Consider the following 22625-nt stretch of genomic DNA (forward strand, 5'->3'; position numbering starts at 1 on the left):
GCCATCTTTCTTGTTTAAAAAATAACGTATTTCTTTTAGACAAAGAAAACTGGTTAGCTTGCTTTTTGTATAAACAAAACAATTTAATATTAAAATAATACATAAAATAAAACCTATTAAAACCCTTTATACATCAAAATATACTATTTACTCAAAAAGAGCATATTACAATATATTATTATTATTACATAATTAAAGAATGTTAGATTCGTTTTAGTACATTTTGAGGGGAATAGCTTGCAGTACCTTACAAAGAGCAATAAATAGTATGGAAGACTTATTTACCCTGTTTTGCATGTCCACGCCTCAATTTAAGTTAATTAATTATTTGCATAAGTCAGGCTTAGATTACTTACATTAAAATGTTTTCCTGGAACATTTTCTATCAGTTGCCTGGCGATATCTTTGCAACGTTGAGCTTCTGGTGGTAGTTTAGAGTCACATTCCCATGCCCTGTTAGCAGAATGAGAATACATAGCTGCAGGAGTTGCATCAGTTATGCGAGTTGTCGTAACAATCCCTGGAAATCACATCAGTGGTTTAGTGAGCAAATTTTAAAATAGCAAGTAATTTTTAATTCTAAACTATAATGAAAATAATTTTTGTTCTATAATGCAATTGCCATATTAGATTTGGTAGTTCTTGGATAAACATGTATATAGAAAATAGAAGAGAATAAAAAAAAAAGTTTTATTCTATAAATAGAATAAATATCTGGTAAGAAGACTATATTAGTAAAATAAATCAGTATATATAATCTACTATAAAGATGTGCAGGTAAACAACAAAATGTAAATTTTCTTTTATAAAATAAAAAGGGAATGGAGAAATTAAAAAAGAAAAAATTAAGAATAATGAATTAATTCAGAAGTTCAAAATTAATCATTAAAAATAATTATTCACTCCTATTTTTTTGATGTTATCTTTTAGTAGATTAAATAGTGGGAGTAATGGTTACAGTGAAACAGATTATAATTATCTGCCGCAGCTGAATTCAAACCCAGGTCCTTGGAGTGGGTAGCTCAGAGGCTAACTCGAAGGACTTGGGTTTGAATCAGGCTCTGCCAGATAATTATTTTCTGTTTCACTGTGGCCATGTGTCAGCCTTGAAGGTTTGGAAGCCCTCCGGGGTCAACCCAGCCTCATAAAGTCATTCTAGACACATCATTGTACTTTCAAATAAAGTACTACACTCCATGGATTGTAGTGTTTTAGTTTAATTTACTATTATTATATATACTGATTTATTTTTTATTAATATAATCTTCAGCCCAGATATATTTTCTGTTAACAAGAGTTATTTTAAATATTCTATATATAAATCTAAGTTAATGGGGATGATATAGACATTGAGAGATACTGCCTTCAGGCCATGATGAAGGCTTTTTTGCACTAAAGAGCACAGCCAGGAATACTTTTATAAGGAGTTAATGATTCCAAAACCAATTACATGAAAGCAGATGAGGTTCATAAATAGGATGTTACAATAACCATTGTGTCTCATAACTCCAAAAAGGTTCCGAGGTTATTTACCTAGAATCTGTCACTCAGGATAATGACCCAGATGTTGAGATTAGAAAGGCAACCTCAGCCAACTGTTGCTGCTATGGGCTAAGAAAACAGCAAAACAACCTCAACCTCCATAAAATCTCAGTACGTCCTATACTTCTGTAAGGTTGTCCAACTCTCACAACATCTAATGTTTCCGAAAAAAGTGGGAGAAATATGAAAGAAATACTAAGCAGGAGCTATACAATGCCTTTGGGGAAGCTGATGTCAGAACAATGAAGTTTAGGCATTGAAGATATGCAGAGCATATGTCTAGATTGTCAGGTGTAGAATTGGTAAAATGCTCTTAACTCAGCCAATTGGAAAAGAAGCAGAACAAAGGTGAAGTGATTGAATGGTGTGTAGGAGATTCTAACAATTTCCTAGGAATCATGATCTTGATGGCATTGGTACTAGACTGTAAACATTGAAGAAAATGGTTGGAGGAGGCCAAGACCTATAACCATGTAGTAAAAAAAAAAAAATCATTAAAAAAATACAATCAAGATTTTAATCTTAAATTAATATATTATGATTAGAGGGTGCCTGTTTGGGTTAAAAGTAGGGAAGAATTCAAGAGGGAATTAAAATAAAGTAAAAAAGAAGGTTTGGATGTTTTAGGAAGGAGTTTAGAGGTTAGAAAGACGGAATCTTGTTCCCTGTGGGAAGACAGAGAATTTGAATTGCAGGAGGCTGTAGAACTAGAAACGGAGTTGTCAGATCAGAGGATATATTGTTGGTAACTGGAAGGGCAGAACCACTTTAACTCAATATAAAAATGAGATGCATAAGGCTGCTTTGAGTTTACCACCACCAGCAAAGCGGACCCTCCCCGCTCAACATAGTATCAATGCGCACTTGGTGCCGACGACTCTGCACATACAGTGTACAAGTTAAATAAGTCTTAAAATACCTATGGTAGAAAAAGGATACCAACTTCTACTAACATATTTCATGTTCCCTAATTTCCTTTTCCTAATTAATGAAGGGTATGAAAAAAAAAAAAAAAGGTTGCTTTGAATTACCAAAGACAAATCTATGTATATATGTTAACTGATTATACCCTAATGTCATTTTGATTGGTAGTTTTTTTCAATAAACCATAAAAATACAAGATTGGTTTCAACTAATTTAGGAATATATAACGTATAGGTTTTCAGTTTACCAGTAGATTTTCCTTCATCCTGAGCTAATTGCGCCACACTTATTAGACGATTTTCTTCAATCAAACTTCCCTCACAATCGTTCAACTTAACCGATGGGTCTACTGACAACATTCCCATATTGGTTTTTATTCCTGTAAACAAGGCAGTTGCTGTGTTGGCCGAATCAGGAACTTGCCTATCAGCAGCATATGTCTAGGACATAGTAAAGAAAAGTTAATTATCAAATAAATTGATAAGAGAATAGAAAATATTCAAAATTTTGAGGTCATAAAATAATATAATCAAAATGATATAATAAGGATTTTTTTATTTAATTGGTAAGTATCACAGCATAAGTGATGATAAGGATTTTTTTTCAATTTAAAAAAAATTGTTTTTGAATAATATTTCTGATAATGGAGCAAATATTTGCTGACAGTATATTTTGATAAACTATATGATTGTATCATACGAAATGTTAATGTTAGTGATGACATTAACAAAATAAAAAGGCACTATAATATGAATTAGTAATGTTTATTCATTTCAATATTGATCGTGAGAAATTCATAAGGAATTAAAATATAAGTTCTTTATTAAGTTTTTTTTTCCTGAATAAATTAGTGATCATTAACTTCAATTCCTGATCTTGGAATATTTGTGTAAAACTAAATTAGCAATTTTATATAATATATCTTCCAAGAATTTAATTCCTACTAAACTTTAAATATGGAATCAATTATGTTAATTAGAAGAATAGTGTGCAAAATAAATAGAATTTTTTGTTTAAATTACACCATTAGATTATATTCAAGTTTTAATAATGTTATAATAAGATATTCATAATTAATTTATATAATTCACTATTAATTTACCTTTATTGCACCCATATGAGGGAATCTTTCCCATGCAACGTAACTGCTCTCACCTCCCATATGAATCCTTGATGCAGTTATTGTGTTGGGGCCCATCCCGTCACCGACAAATATGATAACATTTTTGGCTGTTCTCATATTATGATGCACTTGTAAGCTGGCTTTAAGATCTTCTATTGCCACATGCCTCCAAAAATTCTGGTCTAAATCATACAGATTGAAATTAATGCAATAAAAGAATATCTGAAATACATATCTGCATTTCAAGGATTGAAGTTTGGTTTCACATAAATAAAATTGAACAGTAGATGACAAAATATGATTATTATATTGAAAATAGATAATAATTTTCACACTATTTTAACAACCAATCATCACCTGTAGAAGTGTTCAACTTTGTACTTCAAGCTCAGTTCCACGGAAAAGGTATAAAATTCATCCACATCTTTTATCCATCCATCATTCACCGCATATATTATCTTACCTTAAACATTTCTTACATCGGTGAATGCAATGTGCAAATAGGAGTAGAAAGTAATAGATAGATATTATTTCTAAGAAAAATAAATTTATAATAGAGTGATACAGGCGTGTAAAGAAACTACCCATGTACTAAATACTACTGACATTTTTACATTAGCAGGTGCCTACCAGGATTGTTAGGGATGGAAGAGGAAGTAGGGTTAGAAATAAGTGGGTTTGCATGGTTAGGGAGTTTATAAAAGAAGGAATGATACCTGGCTTAGGGTAGATTTTGGTGGGAGGGTCATTTGGAGAATTTTTAGTGTTTCTCCATAATGAATTGTCACTAGTAAGATTTTCTGTAAAGTTAAGTAAATTTTGAATTTTCTAATTTCTACTTCTAGTTTGTTAGTCAATTTCGTGTAATACGTTTTGTCAGCTTGTGTATCTGGTCCTATGCCCCTTCGTTTTTGTTCTACGAAAAAAAAAATTAATAACAATATTAATCTTAATCAAAACTAAAATAAACATAAAATTCAAAACAAGAAGTTTATTGGTTAATATTAAAACAAATCAAACAATTCTCCTTTGTTCTAAGACTAGAGGAAGGAGTATAATGGAGGGGGTACTCTTCCAGGCCAGTGACGTCAGAAGGCGGGGTTTCAGCTGTTCAACCGATTCATTTGAGCAGCCCTGATTAAGCCCTGCAAAGTGGGGCGAAACGTCGGAAAATAAATAGTTGTAACCTATTTTTGTTTCACTTTTGACCGCAACCCTGACCATCTTCTTATATATCAATTTTTACGGTCAACTATATATACATATATACTATAAAATAGTTTATAACGTTAGTCTTCGTAGGATTATTAATTTTTTATAATATTTGTATATGAATATCTATTTTGCATTTGAAATCTTGTCTGAATAACTAAAAATAAAATTATTTTGGCAAATATCATGAAAATTACTAATCCTACGAACATAAATGTCCTAAACTACCTTTCATAAAGTTCAACTAGTTTTAATATGAGAGCTGACATCTCTGTGTCTAATGGTTGCTGAAATATATTTTTTCAAAAATCACCCGAACAATACGAAATCAGCATTTTGTGAATATATTTTGACAAATATATTTACGAAGATGAACATTATAAACTACATTATCGTACATTTAGCTAGCTTTAATTTGAGTCCTGACAGACATTTGTACGTTAATGGCACCTGAGATATAGATTTCCTAAAATAAATTCACCAACTACTGATTGTTCAGTATTTTTCATGAAATTTTATTATTATGAAAGTATATTTAGTGAACTATTTAACGTTAATAAATGTTTATCATATTTTATCAAATTTATTCTATTTTAATGAGGTGTAGATAGCTGACCGTAGATTAATGATTGGAGAAGTTTGTCGGGGGGTGCGGTCAGTAAAGAACAACATAAATAAATGAATATGGTTTTGTTTATTTATGTTGTTCTTTGCTGACCGCACCCCCCGACAAACTTCTCCAATTATTCTATTTTAAGTGATGTTATATCAGGTTTTTTTAGTGTTGTAGGTAGTTTTAAAGATATGATAAACTATATCTTTTAAACCAGGGAGGGGGGAAAGGGGGGATCTACCACAATTCTTAGGATCTCGTTTTGAAAAGACTAATTGTTTTCGTTCTTTACTGGATGCTTCTCCCCAGAATTCACAATCGTGCATGAATAACTGCTTTAGTAATGTTTTATTTTAATAATGTTGCTCTTAGGTAGAACAGATCCGCTACTTTGGACTACATCTGGACAAACGACTAACCTGGAATCCTCACACAAGGCTGAAAAGATAGGAGGCACGTCAATTCCGACTATTACAGCACTTTTTAGACAATCGGTCTAAACTTCCAACACATTACAAAAGACTGATCTACATGACTTCATACATAAAGCCCTTAATGTTCTATATGTAACCGATCTATCCCGAACCAGATACCAATCCTTCCATCATAAACTCCCTAACCGTCAAAACCCACTAGTTTCTAACCTTGCTTCTTCATATATTCCTGACAATCCTCCGAGGCGCCTGATAAGGAATTGGCCTCGAGACCTTCTAGTGTATAAATATGATTAGAGTGCTATCAATAGGTAGTTTCTCAACATGCCTATATCACTACATTTTGATGTTACAAAAAACTTTTTTTTTTATGTATTTTCATGTAAATACAGTTGTAAATAGTAATAAAGATATAAAAAAAATATTGTTTTATAAATTAGAATGGTTGTATGAGGGTTTATTCGAAATTTTCTTTAGACGAAATGCCGTCGTATTGTCAACCTTGCGTAAGTTTGGATTGGTTTAATATTGAATTGTTTTTTAAATGTCAATATTGAATTGTAGACACAGTAGTAACATAATGATGTTTACATATTCTAATTGAAAATAGACAACAGCATTATGTAAAAAAAACCTTCGCTAAATTTCTCAAAGAATCGTCTAGGTTGTCTAGTCTCAGGCGGCTCTCCAGCCTGATAACCACTTTACAGAAGGCCCTGGAAAAGGTGTGTTCAGTAGTAAGTTAGGAACGGCCGTGCCAGAGGGATGAGCCCTGAACACTGACGTAGGTAGAGGAGGTCTAGGTAAGAGAGAGTTTGAGATACAGTAACAGTTCTAGTTGCCGAGATGAAGCGGACGGACTAGTAAGCTGATAAGGATAGGTGCAGCTCTAGTGGCCGAGATGAAGCGGACTATATCTGTAGGATCTGTAAGATCTGTGTCACTACACTTGAGAGACGTAACATGACTCACATACATAACGAATTACAACTTGAAACTCATCACACGGAGACACATGAAATGTTTTGACAGTCTCCATGCTTTCTTCAATCCACTAGTCCGGAAAGGAACCCCATCTCCCCTTCCTGTGAGGTGGCAGTTTAGGAAGGGCCCCCAAAAACCTATCATCACCTTACCTTAAGTCCTTTTTTCTCTTGTACTCCCTCCCCTAATATTTTTCGACTTATATCTCTTAACTATTGTTTAAGTAAGGCCCCCCCTCACTTCTGAAAGGAAATTCATGATGCCATCTAGTGGCAAGGAGAGGCAGTAACAAGCTTGGGTAGCCATCTTGGTCCCGAAAACATAGTGAGTGAGTACCAGTGAGAAAGCCATCGTGACCTGTGCCAGTAGAGAGGAGTTCAGGACTCTTCAATAAGGTCTCTTCTCATAATGATGAGCGAGTAAATCCTTCGACTCAGGCGAAGGAAGCGGCGGCGGCAGGAGGATGAGAAGAGAGAACCCTACTTCCATAATCACATTCACATCACAAACAACAATCAAGCTCCATAGAATCCAACAAGTAAAATGTAATATCCATCAATTAATGTAATAACACTAACCAACTAACACATTGTCACTATTTGTTCAAACCATGAGAATAGAAGTATTTTATTTTAAAGTATATGATATCAAGTTATTTAAGTACAGTCCACTCCATCAATACCAGTAAATTATCATTATTACCATTATTAATTTGAACCAGCTAACCAATACAAGAATTAATTTGGGTAATATCCCCCAATTTTTACTCAGGAGAATACCTAAATTAAACAACTATTATTTTTCATTTACTTAATATCTTTCTTCTATAGTTATTATTAGTTTTTCAATTGTTGAATCATCACGCGGAGGCCCCTCACCTCCAAATATTTAAGTAGAGATCTTACAGAGTGGACACATCAAAATCTCAGATAAGTATTTCACTCTATACTTTCAAGTACCTACGGTAGAAAAAGACTGGATTTAATTCGAATTATGTGACACATACGTGATGCAATTTATCAATTAATGTTTTGTATTAGAGGGGTCGGAAAAAAAATGATATAAATTTGTGACCGACCCGTTGAATGTCGGTTTTTGGTCACAAATGAAAGGGCGCTTGTGCTGCGTCTATACGTTTGTGCTTAGTAAAAATTGTTTTAGAACTACTAACAGATAAATGTTTGTGCTCTATATATTTTAATTAATTAAAGAATTTCTCTACCCTTCGGATTCAATAATTAACTTTAGTTTGACGTTGTATATGTAAAAATTCTATCGATTCTGTGTAAATCCATTGTTTCAAATGTTCATAATAATAATAAATATTTTACTTTAGCAGTATGTTTTAGATGTAACATAGCACAAATATAAATTTCTAAAGGCATGGGCATTTTATGTCTGGGTAATTAAATTAACAAATTTTTGAGGGAGGATGAATTTATAGGTTATGTAGTACTATTTCTATGAAATTATATAATTTATAACCTAATTTTCTGATATTTAAGTTTCGTTCCATTTAGCTTATCTTTTCTCCCTTTTTATAATGATAATTGAATATAATAGCCGACAAAAGTCAAAAGAACATGCAAGCCTGTGTATACCGATTTTTTTTAAAATTATTTATTTAATGTAATTTACAACTGTACAAAATAATACAATAGGTAAATATGTAGTATGTTTCATATACACTTGAAAATCTTGGGAAGGAACCACCCATTGATGGTACATCAAACATTAATTTAAATTAGAAGGTCCCGTGGCCATCTTCTTTTAAGACGTCTCGGAGGATTATCAGGGATTGTTGAGGATGAAAGATTAAGAATTAATGGGTTAGGATGGTTAAGGAGTTTGGAATAAAAAGACGCATATCTCTTTTGGGTCAAATCTGCAACGAATGGGATGTTAAGGTCTTTATGAATGAGTTTATTTGTGACCTAATAAGGAGCATCAACAATTTTACGTAGGATTTTGGATTGTAACGATTGGATGCGGGAAGAATTTGATGGTTTGGTGGAGCCCCAGAGCTCAATTCCATATGTCCAAATTGGTCTGATTATTGTAGTGTATACTAATTTTTTGTAGTGAATGGGAAGTTTAGAGCGTTTGTCAAGTAAATGTTGTAGCAATCGGAATCTACGAGCAGTTTCTTGTCGTTTCAGTCTTGTGTGTGGATTCCAAGTAAGTCGCTTGTCAAGATGGAGTCCTAAGTATCGAATCTGCTCAACCGGCACCGATTTCTAAAATTCCTTTGTTTACCTAGAAATTGTACAAGTCTCGTATTTACGGAAAGACACAAACGTGTAGATCGAGCATCATATTCATACCAAATTGGCCATAGATTTGTTTAAGAACTGTTATTATGATATTTTGAAACGGTAGATAAATACTAACTGCTTTCTTTAATTCCTCCTTTCAAAGTTAATACTTGACTCATATTCCTGTTAAACGTCTTCCATAGCTTACAAAGCACGTCCAAAGATACTTTTGACTGTTCATTTATTAAAATAGGTATGTTTTTTTTTAATAACTAGAATGTCTTAGAACAATAATTTTAGAGGCAAATATTTGAAACGATACTCGTAATGAAATGAAAAATAGTTAATTATTCTGGGACTAGATTCATTTTGAACAATTACAAAGGTAATGTTAATTTTACAATAACTTATATTTTGATATATCATGAAAACTACAATTCCTACGAAGATAAAGGTCATAAACTACTTTGTAGTACATTAAACTAGCTTTAAATTGATTGCTAATAGACATTTATACGCCGCATAGTTCTTGAAATATAGATTTCTCAAAATAAATTCACTAATTACTAATCTTCCAGTACATTATTATGCAATGTTGTTTTTTAACAAGCTATATCTCGAGAACTATTCAACGTAAATAGCTCTATTATGGCTTTCAGCAATTTACTTTACGTTAATTATTGTTCTCTCAGGTTTTTTAGTGTTGGTAATTTTAAAGATACAGGGCTCTTAATGAAAAATTAATTTTTTTTAACGGTTTGAAACAGCCACCATTTTTTACTCTCGCTACCTATACTTGGCAGACTCATAAATTCAGACTAGTAATTACACATAGTTTTCATTAAAGTAATAAAAAATTGGGGTGAACTAACTACCTTTTTTTAACAAGCGTTATAATGCTTTCTTACTGATGTGATATTACATGACAGATATATGCCACGTGGAAATGGGCCTTTGATATTTTCTACTGCCAGTGGAATTTAAAATAGTTTAAACAGTTAACTATTAAAAATATAATATTTTTGTCATTTAAGAGAAACAGCTTCATGTAAAATCATCAGGTGTAATATAATAGAGATATTCATAATCTTTAGTTCAACATGTTAAAGCGTGTTAAATGGGAAAACTTAGGTTAAATGGAGAATTATTTCCTTCTTTTACTATAGGGGTATTCATGATCTTTAGTTTAACATGTTAAAGCGTGTTAAATGAAAAAACTTATGATAAATGGAGAAATATTTCCTTCTTTTACCATATTAAAAGGATATAACACATAACATGGTTGAGAGTCTGTTAAATGGAGAATAACGTCACGAAACAGGCCAGCTGAGCTTGTCACCGTTTTATTTCTTGTGTTAGGTTACTTAATCGTAGTTTGTGTTTTGTTTTTCTTTTGTCTTGTGTTTTGGACTTTTTAAAAAATACAATCAGTAGCCAAACTCTTACACTTCTACTTTTATTATTTACACTTATTTTAGGCATGTTGTAATAAATTACTGTAATCAAAACTTAGAAGTAAACAATAACATGAAGTTTTTGAAGGAAAGGTTGCTAAACATGTTGCTCAGAAAATTCGCTAGGAGCTCTTATGCATTTACCATTTACCATGACTTTAAATAGGGTTGCTCACAATCTTATACTTATAACATTTAACATGATAAAACATTTTACTTTTAACACAACATCATGAATACCCCTTATGTTGAAACGATATAACATATAACATGGTAAAGAGCCTGTAACTGGGTCTGTTAAATGGAAAAAGACGTCACGAAACAGACCAGCTTTGTCTATGTTTTGTTTGTAGTTGTGTTAGATTGTTTGTTTTTTTTATTGTGTTAGTATTGTTCAGAAAGTTTTTAAAACTAATAAAGCAGTGGATAATAATAATAATAATACTATAATAATAATGTAATGACAGTTACCAATTAGCTCATCTTGACTCTCTTCCTTACAAGTTAGAAAATCAATAAGACACCCAGTTGCTAAACTTTCGAACGACTTCTACTTTTCACTCAATTTAGGCATGTTTTAATAAATTACTTTAACTAAAACTTATAAAGCAAAAAGAAAAAGTTTTGGAAGGAAAGGTTATAAAAAAATTTGCTCGAAAAATCCGCTAGGAGCTCTTATGTATTTAATACTTAACATGACTTTAAATAGGGCTGCTCACTATGCTATACTTATAACATTTAACATGGTAAAACATTTTATATTTAACACATCATGAATACCCCTAATATAATAAGTCTGTAGTCTTCCTTGTCATGAGAATATTCCTTCAAAGTGTTAAGTCGTATTATTTTAATAATATTAAAAATTGAAATTACCTTTATAAATTATATATAATTAAAATTATACTAAATAATTCAAGGTTATCACTTTTTTTGTAGATTTTTTAAAACTATGAGTAACACAAAAGATATCCTCCCACGCTTACAATGGAATTAGAAACTTTTTCAATCTATTCGAACGTCAATAGGAAAATTATATAAAACCCAATCTACATACACCTATATTTTTAGAAGAAATTATGAACATTATTTAAAAACTGGTTAGTTTTAAATTGTAAAAAATTGATTTGAATTTAATGATTTAAAAGTATATTATTAATTTAATATCAAAACTTTGTTTAATTTTCATAAAATAAAAACAAATATTTCATCGAAATTTTTTTATTCCAAAAGTTTTAATTTTTATCTGTCAAACATTAAAATATATTTTTTTAAATAAATCAAATTTTATCCATTTTAGTCTCAAAACATTTTTTATTCCTTTATAAGTCCGACATTTCGTCCAATTCCACCATTCACAAGGACACTCTTGATACAATTTTAGAACCACATCATTTAAAAAAACACATCAACTTATTATATTGTTGAGATGAATTTTCAACAAAGAAGGTTGACTGTGATAAAAAGTTTTAATTTTTAATTTAATGTGAACAATTGACTAATTAAGGTAATTAGTGGATTGATATTAATGACTTGGACTGAATAGCATGCATAAAGTTGTTTTTTAAATGAAGTGGTTCTAAAATTGTATTAAGGTTGTCCTTGAGGATGGCCAAATTGGCCGAAACGTCGGACTTCTTTCATAATCACCATCATCATAATCATTGTATCCACTTTACCGCTTGCGCAGTGTGTGTTTGCAATTTGTAGAGTCTGGACCAGTTATCTCGCTGTTGGACCGCCTCCCTACTCCAGTCCATATCCTGCCTCCTGAACGTCTCCTTAACACTCTCCTCCCAGGAAATGCGTGGTCTTCCTCTTGGCCTTCTTCCCTCTATGCGAGTCTCATATGTCTTTCTGGCAGTTCTTTCCTGGTCCATCCGAAGGAGGTGTTCTAACCATCTTAGCTTGTGCCTTCTCTGTTCGCTCTGATCACTCTCATTATTCTTCGGGGTTTCTTTGCTATCCTCACACATTTGGTCTTTTCCGTTTATCGAGGCCATTTCCTATTGCAGAACACTTATGTTGTATTGGAGGTCCCGATCGTTGGAAGCCAGTAAAACCAGGTCATCCGCAAAAGCCAACACAGAAAATTTTATGGGTTGTAAGTTCCTGTGTCCTAACTGAAACTGTCTCATTCTAAGTTTAGCTTTCTTTATTGCTTTATCGAGAACTACTATGAAGAGCAGCGGGCTCAAGCAACAACCTTGATGAATACCTGATTTTGCCTCGAATTTCTGTGATGTCCAGAGAAGCTTCACTGCCGAGTCAGATACGGACGGCTATCATTTCAGACCTAGTAGTGATTCTATACTGCCACGACAGTAAATGTAATAACGCCTATTTCATACAGTTTCACCAAAGTGGTCCCTGCTATAGTTGCTAGATCGAACCAATAACCAATTAATTGTGTGTACTCAAAAATTAGACATTTTTTACTTTCTTATATATATATATATATACAAATATGAATTATTTTTTAAGATTGTACCAGAACAGTCTTCTTTATCCGAGATGGCTTTGCACATATCTTTTCAACGGACGTTAAACAAGTTAAAAAATTCAATTAAAAAAAAAAAAAAATATTACATTATGCGAATAGCATTTAGTTCCAGTCTTTTGCCCGGGTCATCAAAATAACCAATCGAAAAAATTGTACTGCCCGACCATTTGCGTATTGAAAGTTCTTCTTTTCCTAGTATGTATCTGAAGAATTTCTGTTTAATTCTTAGTTCAAATTACTATAATTAAACAAAAATAAAGATAACCCAATTGGTCAATTCAAAATGTGGAATCTTCAGGTTGGACTTTTAATAAAATATAGATTGTTTTGAGATCTGAATTGGATAAAATTAATTTTATTTAAACAAAATATTCTTAGGTAGAAATTAAGATACGTAGAAAATGAAAAAAAATAAATAAAGTACAGATAACCGACATATTTAATAATTAACAAAATAGAATAGAAAATAGAAAATTTCTTGATGACCCTAATGTAAATTTGAATATTTTGAAAAAAGACTGAAGTTTGTATTAAAATAACGATAAATAAAAAAATAAAAAAATATATAAAAAATTGAGAGCATGAGGCTATTAGCCGAATAGTTTTTTTACTTTAAGGAGATTAATAAAACATACGAAAATATTATTCACCATATTATTCAGGAGAAAAGATAGGAATGTTTTATCAATGACTCTATTTGTTTTCTGGGGGGGGGGGGTCCTAAATCCGAATTATAGGATGTAATGAACTAATCAAAATAATAATAATAAGAAGAAGAAGTTTACATAAATTAATATTGCAGACAAAATTAAAATAAATGAAAATAAAATGAGGAAATAGAGGACTTAAGAAACTTTTTTTTATCAAGTTACATTAAAATTAATAAAGTAGATTATTGATTATGATGGGATCAATGATGAACTGACGGGTAAACGGATGAGGGATAAACCGAAGCCACGAGGATGATCGAATTGGCCAAAACGTAAATAAATATAAAGAAAAATAAATTGTTTTGAAACTTAAATGGCATAAAATTTATTTATTAGATAAGCATATATTTTTTTGACAAAACCTTTTGCTTAGAGCTGGACACCTATCGTCCCAATAGGAGGTATAGTTTTTGATTCTTTGTTTTTTTAATATTATTATATATGAAGTGACGTTTTTGTTTTATTGTTTTGTTCTAACGAATGTGGATAGCCTAGCTTTGGTATATTGTTTGTTATTAATTTATATAAACGATCTTTAAATCATCATTTTTGTAAAATTGCTACAATTGATTATTTATTTTATGTATTTCACAGGCTAACTACATTTGTACGGGGGTTGCCCCATAAACAAATAAATAAGTTATTATTATTATATATAATTTTGATTTAGTACCATATAATTTACAAAACTAAAAAAAAAATAATATCTTCAATTTTCACTTACCTAAGACTTCCAATCCCACTGCAGCATTAAGGCCAATGAGATAAACCAGAAAGGAGAACATGCTTACAGTCTAGAACTCGATCTGTTGGAACAATTTGAACCTCGTTTGATATATGACTAAATCCCCCACTTCATTGTTATTTCCGAACAAGGTATTGGTTCTAATTACTAGTCGTCGAAGGTGGGGGGAATAAGAAAATTCATAAATAAAAATTCTTTGTTCCTTATGTTTTATACAGCTTCTTCCTCCGGGAAATTCGAAGAAATATCATAATGATTAAAAAAATATATCGGAAATAAAGAACCATTAATTCAATGTTTTTCGAACAACTCAATTATAGTAGTTCATAAAATACGATTTTTTTTTTTTTTAAATGTTTAAGAATATGATCTTTATTTTTCAGTAAAAAATTTTAAATTTTAAATTGAAGTATAAATATGTACATATTCGGGAAAAAAAATTCACATATTCCCAATATATTTTCAAGAGGATTCCCAATAACTGATTAAGATTCATTAAATAACCATGTTTGCTTGTATTCTTTTTCTTAACTCCACATAATTATTAATAACATAACAATTAGAATTAGCAATGTATGTGTGCTTGGTGATAGATATTATTGGAAACTTATTTTTATCATATTCTGTATCATCTTGTTTTATTCTCATTATTATACAAATTCACTAATTGTAAATTTGTAGCTTTATTATTCACTTCAAAGTCCTTTCAGTTATTTCTATTATTATTGTTATTTATTTTCAAGGACTCGGATTCGAATCCGCCTGGGCAGAAAATTATTTTCTGTTACGCTCTAGACGTGAGTCAACCTTGTGGGTTCTGGAGCCCTGGGGTCCACCCAGCATCATAAATTGGGGACTCTTAATTAGGTAAAAAAATTAGCGGTCGAACGTGATTCTGACCTCACCACCTTGCACAACCGTTGGTCTAGTAATAGTGCTTCTTTACAAAGTACTGCACCCTTAACCCTTCATGGGTTGTAGCGGTAAAGACTTTAATTTAATTTTAATTTTTAATTTAATTTGTTTAATAATTATTATTTTATTTTCACTTTAGTACTTGTTAATTGAATTATGAGTATTATCACAAGAGTAATTCATATTATACTGATCTAGCTTATAAAATGTAGTACCTTCTAGAACGCCCTCGTAGTATATACTTACAAAGTATATAATTACATAGTATATACTTATGTCTATCATTTTCAATTGTTATCTTGGCACCGACCGATAGATGATGTAATCTGGTCGGACCATATTTGATGTAATTTTTTAAATGAATAAAAAAAATAAAATAAAAAATATTAACTCAATTACTGTTATTACAGGAATGTGTTATTATTATTGGGTCATTTTATATGAAATGTCAGTTCTCATAGAAAAGGTAATTTATTATAACAACTTTGTTGTGATGAATGAAATCAAAACATTTTTATTCAAAATATTTACCCATAATTTCCTCAATGTGTTATCAACTTTTCAATCCCAGAACTAAAAAATTCAAGGTTTCGTGAGAAAATGAAGTCAGAAATTGCGTTTTTGACCTGAGAATAATTTCCGAAAATTCCACCGATAAGGAAGTTATCCAAATTCTAAACAGATGGAAATCTGTTGGAAATAAGTCTATCGAATAAGGTGGGTGTGGATGGACTTCGTAACACAGCTCTTTAATTCTTTCACTGTCGAGTAAGAGTAACCCCCTTCCTAGTACAAGAGCCCAAGAGGAGAAACTTTAATTTTACTTTAATGAAAACTATGTATAATTACTAGTCAAAACTGATGAGTCTGCCAAGTATAGATAAGGGGAATAAAAAATGGCGGCTGTTTCAAAACGTTGAAAATAATAAATTTTTTATTCGGAGCTCTATATCTTTAAAACTACCTGGAACAATAGAACACCTAAGAGACCATAATTTAAATTAGAGTAAATTTGCTAAAATTTAAGCCCTAATAGAGCTATTTACGTTCAATAGTTCTCGAGATATAGCTTTTTAAAAAGCAATATTTCATAAAAATGTTGTATGGAACATACTGAAAGATCATTAGTATGTGAATTTATGTTGAAAAATCTATATCTCAAAAGACATTTGACGTACAGATGTCTATTAGCATTCAAATTAAAGCTGGTTTAATGGGCTATAAAGTAGTTTATGACGTTTATTTTTATAGGAGTAGTAGTTTTCATGATGTTTGCTAAAATAAATTGATTTATAGTTGTTCGGACAAATTTTGATTTGCCAAATTTATATTCATATGTGAATATCATAAAAATTACGACCCCTACGGAGATAAGTGTCATAAAATGCTTTATAGTAAGTTAAATTTCCTTATTTTGAGTGTTGGCAGACAAATGTGCGTCTTATGCATGTAGAGATATATTTTTTTCAAAAATCAAACATTTTATACGAACAACTAAAAATTAACATTTTGTGAGTTTATTTTGACAAATATCATAAAAACTACTACTCCTACAAAGATAAACATAATTAATTATTTTGTAGTAAATTTAACTATCTTTAATTTTCGCGCTGGCAGACATCAGTACGTTCAATGGTTTCTGAAATAAAATTTTTCATAAATCAAATTTATTGTCGGAACAACTATACATCAATTTATTTTAGCAAATATTATAAAAACTACTATTCCTACAAAGGTAAAGGTCATAAACTTCTTTATAGTCCATTAAACTAGCTTTAATTTGAGTGCTAATAGACATCTGTACGTCAAATAGTTCCTGAGATATAGATTTCTCAAAATAAATTAACTAACTACTAATCTTTGAGTAGATTTTTAAGAAATTTTGCTTTTTAAAAAGCTATATCTCGAGAACGATTGAACGTAAGTAGCTCTTTTAGGGCTAATATTTCAGGAAATTTACTCTTCTTTAAATAATGTTCTCTTAGATTTTCTAGTGTTGTTGGTAGTTTTAAGATATAGAGCTCCGAATGAAAAATTAATGTTTTTTTAAGGTTTTGAAACAGCCGCCATTTTTTATTCCCCCTACCTATACCTGACAGACTCATCAATTTTGACTAGTAATTATACATAGTTTTTATTGAAGTAATCAAAAATTGGGGTGAGATTACTGCCTTTTTTTCTTCCCGGCTCTTGTACTAAAAGGAAACTAGCCATGTTATGCTGGATCTTCAGGTTTGCTACAAGCCGCAAATCCATGACTTATTTGGCAAACAAAGAAAGGAACAAACGTCGATATCGACACGCTTGTTTTGTTTTTTGAACTTTTTCACCTGTTACATCTGATTTACTCTATTTTCATTATAAAGATAAGCAAAATGAAAGAAAACGTAATTATCAGTACAGTAGGTTGTGGTTGATACTAATTGATTAAAATAGTTCTAACTATTTCTTTATTTAACATAACCTAAGGTTATTAAACATAACCTATAAATTCAACCTCCTCCCTAGAATTTTTATCAGGAACTTTTTAATTTAATTACCTAGACATTAAATCTTCATAAATGTATATTTATGCTATGCTAAATGAAAAATAAACACTAGAGTTAATTAACAAGATATTAAACAATGTATTTTAGCCGATTAGATAGCATTTTAAAATATTCAAGCTCACGTTTGAGACTTCAACAATACTTTAAAATTGGAAGTAATTTGGAAAGGAAAGAGGTTAAGATCAAACAATTAATTTCTATATTGGTGTAGGAATCAACATTTTAATTTTTCGAACTGTTACCGTTAATTTTATGTTATTTAATGTTGCGTTACTAAAACATTTAGTTTATTTAATTTTTCATCTCTGGGGATTAGTTTATATTTGATACAATAAAATATTAAATTAAATAAAATTTAATTCTTATAACTCCTGAAGTGAAAATGCTCATCCATATCTATCAGATCTAAGCGTCCTACTTTCGCTGCTCACGTAATATTCTATTAATGTTTTATTGAAACTTATAGCCACCACAATGGTCGGCATAACTGAAGTTTTGTATACAGTTTAAGGAGATACCGAATTATTCAAAGAAAAACATGAATATAATTATGGAAGATTATTGATTGACCGTGTGTATAGATTAATGGAATATGGTCCGGGTGCGGTTAAAAAAACTCAAATAGTAAATGGGTATACTATTTTAATTGAGCCAACGTTTTTTTTATTAGCTTATTATTTATTATTTTATATTTTATTATTTATTATTTTTTATCTTATTTTTTAGCCCTGACGAAGCCCTGCAACGTGGGGTGAAACGTTAGCTCAATAAAGTTGAGTTTTCTTGACCGCACCCGGACCATATTTCATTCAAATATAATTAAGATTTGGGAATGTTTTATGAATTTTCTCCAAGACCGCTGAAGACGATAAGCGTAAATAGCATGACCACTGAATTATTCCTGTCACCCCATATGTATTGGTCATTAAAACTAAATTGTCTATTTTTATTATTTCAGAAATCCAAAGTGGGATTAGTGGATTTATTGTTGTTTACTACGTTCATGGGTGTAGGCAGGATTTCGCCAAGGGGGAGCGAGTAGACTTCAGCTCATTACACTCACACACACGTGCATATGTACATAATAAATACATAGTCGATTCTGAAAGGTTGGGTAAAAAATATGTAATTCCATATTCCAAGAAATACCCCCACCATTTTATTTCTACTTCATAAAATTCAATCATTGCTTTTTAAATTTATATTATCCATAATTTCAATAAATTATTAAAAATGAAACGAAAATCGTGCATAAACTTAATTATTGCACATCAATACATAGAATACACACAATAAATACAAAAATATGGGAGGTGAAGAGTTTGGCTGGCATTGGGATTGCTGGCAAAATATTAACCATCTCTTCTATGATTCTTCATTTATTTTCAACAAACATTCCGAGATAACTAATCTGGCAAACTTAAAGTTATAATAGGAAGAATGGAATCTAAAAGATGTTCTTTTTTATTCTAGTAATCATACCTAGTTTTCATTAAAGTAATCAAAAATTGGGGTGAGATAACTGCCTTTTTTGTCCTCTAGGGCTCTTGTGCTATTGGATTTGCGGCTTGAGGCAAACCTTAAGATCCAGGATGACATGGTTAGTTTCCTTTGTAACCTTTTCAAAACTTCATTATGGGGCCAAAGAATGGAACAGTTATTTTATTTTTACAGAATTATCTTAAAATTTATGAATAGTAATTGATTTAGAAAAGAAATAATATATATAAAAATGTTAGAAAAAAAAATTTAACGAACCACCCAATAACAATATATTTGGTAAACATACTTCAAACTATATGGTGCCTTATCTGTTAATCACTAAATAACTGTTAATAAATAAATCAACCGCAAAGGAAACTAAAAAAAGAAATAATTAACTGGGTACTTTCTTGCTTCAATGATTCACTATAACTGATTTTTATTGACATTAACCAAATGACCATATCCGCCTGTATTTTTTTCATAACTCCACATAATTATTCATATTATTATGATTAAAATTAGCTATATATGTGCATGTTCATTTATAGATATTATTTATTTAGATATTACTAGATCCTTATTTTTATCCTATTCTTGTATTATTTAAATTCTTGTATTCTTTAATTCTCATTATTATATTTATTCACTAATTGTAAATTTGCAGCTTTATTATTCACTTCGAAGTCCTTTCAGTTATTTTTATTATTATGTTTCTAATAATTATTATTTTAATTTATTTTCATTTTAGTATTTATTAATTAAATTATTAGTTGTATCACTTCAGCTCAATTCATATTGAACTGATCTAGCTTATAATTTTAAAAAGCCTCCACAACGGCCTAATAGTCTAAATTGTAATCAATAAATTTCACTTATGTCTATCATTTTTATGTGTTATTTCGGCACCAACCAATAGATGTCATCTGGGCCCTGTTTCATAATGAAAGCTAATAGTATTAGTTCATAGTACAAGTGTAGAAACTAGTCTGGTAATAATACTAATACTTATTTTTTTTCATGATAGAGATGTCTATTAGTTATATTACAGGAATTAAAAAATACTAAAGTACAAATTACCATTGTACAAGTCAGTGTAATTGAATTAAGATAAATCTACAAGACTAATAGTATTAGTTTGTACTTTATTATGAAACAGGGCCCTAGTCGGAATATATTCTGACCAAATTTTCTTCTTCTTTTACTTCTCCATATAGTGCCACTGAGTGTAGGGAAGCGTTCAGCCACCATTTGGAGCCACTTTCTCTATCAGAAGCTAGGTTCTTGGCCTGAGGACGATCCCTCCCTCTTGCTCTACAAGGCCTGTCGACATACTCCAGGTTGGACATCCTTGGTCATCCACGAGGCTTTCTGTTATCGTGTATATACTCCATCGTTTTTAGGGGGCCCTATGTTCCTCCATTCTAATGACGTGGCCGAACCATTTCAAGTGCCGTCTCTACAGTATCTCCTTCACTGAGGCAATCCCCAGTTCCTGGTGTATCCTCTCATCTTGGACATGATCTCTCCTCATCTTCCCTGCTGTTCTTTGCAGAAACTTCATTTCTACAGCAGTGACTCTACTCTCCTGCCAGTCCGTCAATATCCAGCTTTCAGCTCCATACAAGAGTATCGGCAAGGATACAGACTTGTAGAAATGGAGCTTGACGTTCTTACATACCTCACACTTCCCTATTACAGTATTGTAAATCTGGTAATAGACTGCATTTGCTTTCTTTATCCTGTTTGATATTTCTGAATCTATTTTCCCAGACCTATCTATTATAGTTCCTAGGTAGGTAAAATCTGCAACCACTTCCATTTCTTTTCTGTTACAATATACAAAGAGATCTTCTACTTGCCTCCCCACTTGTAATATCTTGCTTTTGCTGGTCCAAATTTTCTAAATGATAATAAAAATATTTCAAAATAATATTAGACATTCTTCTTTTAATTTTAATTTTGTGCAAGTTTGGTCTAGTTTTGGATGTATAATTTTAATTGAGTATTACAATTACTGTAATAAGTTTGCAATTACTCTATTCAATTACTGCACTTGAGCAATTGAGGTTTTCAACTACAATTATTTCTTAATACTAAGTAATTAATTACTTTTTAACCCTTAATAATTAAATACATTTATTTAATTAAACTCTTAAATTCATTCAATTTATCTGAACACATTTCTTAAGAATTATAACTTAATAAATAATAGATACTTCCTAACATATTATTCTTTTCTGAACCATAGAAAACCAGCTGTTTTGCAAGTTTGATTTTACATGAATGTATTTGTCAATTCCAATTACTTGCAATTTCATTAACCAATTATAATCACTTGTAATTGTATTATTATTAATTCGAATTTTAGAAAAAAACAAAACATAACAATTACATAAGATTGTAATTGGTAATTGTAAACCAAAATCGCATAACAGTTTATCAGGTAGTTGCAATTAAAATTATTTGCAATTATAATTTCATTTCAGCATCTTTAAATTACAATAATTGGTATATAATTTCAATTGAAATTTCTTTTTTTACCAAGACTGTTGTCCAGGCTGGGTAAGTGAAGAAGTGGTAATGCAGGGCTAAAAAGTTTCAAGACTCTGGGAATGACCTAAAGTGTTAAATGAAAAATTGAACACTTCTAGACACAAAATATTAAATGTTTTCCCGATAAATATTAAATGTATGCACTCTATAAGTGTTTATATGTTCCTTGTTACTTTTTAGGGCCCTTACTTGGCATGATACACTCCTGTATTCATGTTGATTATGGCAACAATTTATAATCAACATTCCTGTAAAACACACTGGTCTGGGATTTTTGACCCTTTGAATCTAAATTTGGATTTATTTCCAAAATTTAAAATGGCAATGACAATGTTTCAATACTCTGTAGACTTAATACTGACTTATACACTAAGGATACATAATCCCTATAATAAGACACAAAGTAATGAAACATGTTTTACAAAGAAATAAATTTTGATTTCACATTCATTCAGAATATAATTAAAAGTAAGCATTTATGTATTTAAAAAAAATAAATCTCTAATTTCCAAATTTTATTCATTATGAATAATTGCAATAAGTATAATTATGAAGTATGGTACTTTTATTATATTTTAATTTTTTAAAAAGATTATGCCTCAGTTATGACCTATTATTTTTATT

General features: G+C 30.7%; 2 protein-coding genes across 2 annotated transcripts in view; both read right to left on the reverse strand.

Annotated features, from left to right (window-relative positions):
- The window catches only part of LOC106689484 (alkaline phosphatase), a 27614-nt gene extending 13031 nt beyond the window's left edge, over window positions 1-14583 (reverse strand). Inside the window, exons 1-4 of the mRNA XM_014434456.2 lie at window positions 14479-14583; window positions 3569-3771; window positions 2714-2906; window positions 357-520 (exon numbers count right to left, since the gene is read on the reverse strand). Of these exons, the coding sequence (XP_014289942.1) occupies window positions 357-520; window positions 2714-2906; window positions 3569-3771; window positions 14479-14539 (621 nt within the window). The 5' untranslated portion in view covers window positions 14540-14583. The remainder of the gene's footprint in view (window positions 1-356; window positions 521-2713; window positions 2907-3568; window positions 3772-14478) is intronic.
- Window positions 14584-20904: 6321 nt separating this feature from the next.
- LOC136796005 (uncharacterized) lies at window positions 20905-21267 on the reverse strand. Its single transcript, XM_067048375.1, has one exon. It carries the CDS (start codon window positions 21265-21267, stop codon window positions 20905-20907), a length of 363 nt encoding a protein of 120 aa, XP_066904476.1.
- Between the last annotated feature and the right edge of the window lie 1358 nt (window positions 21268-22625).

This window comes from Halyomorpha halys, unplaced genomic scaffold, assembly GCF_000696795.3.
Source record: "Halyomorpha halys isolate HHAL.00 unplaced genomic scaffold, Hhal_1.1 Scaffold1375.1, whole genome shotgun sequence".
NCBI classification, from domain to species: Eukaryota; Metazoa; Arthropoda; class Insecta; order Hemiptera; family Pentatomidae; genus Halyomorpha; species Halyomorpha halys.

Coding starts and splice junctions, on each gene's coding strand:
- LOC136796005 (XM_067048375.1), bottom strand. CDS start 21,267: ATGGAAGTGGTTGCAGATTTTACCTACCTAGGAACTATAATAGATAGG.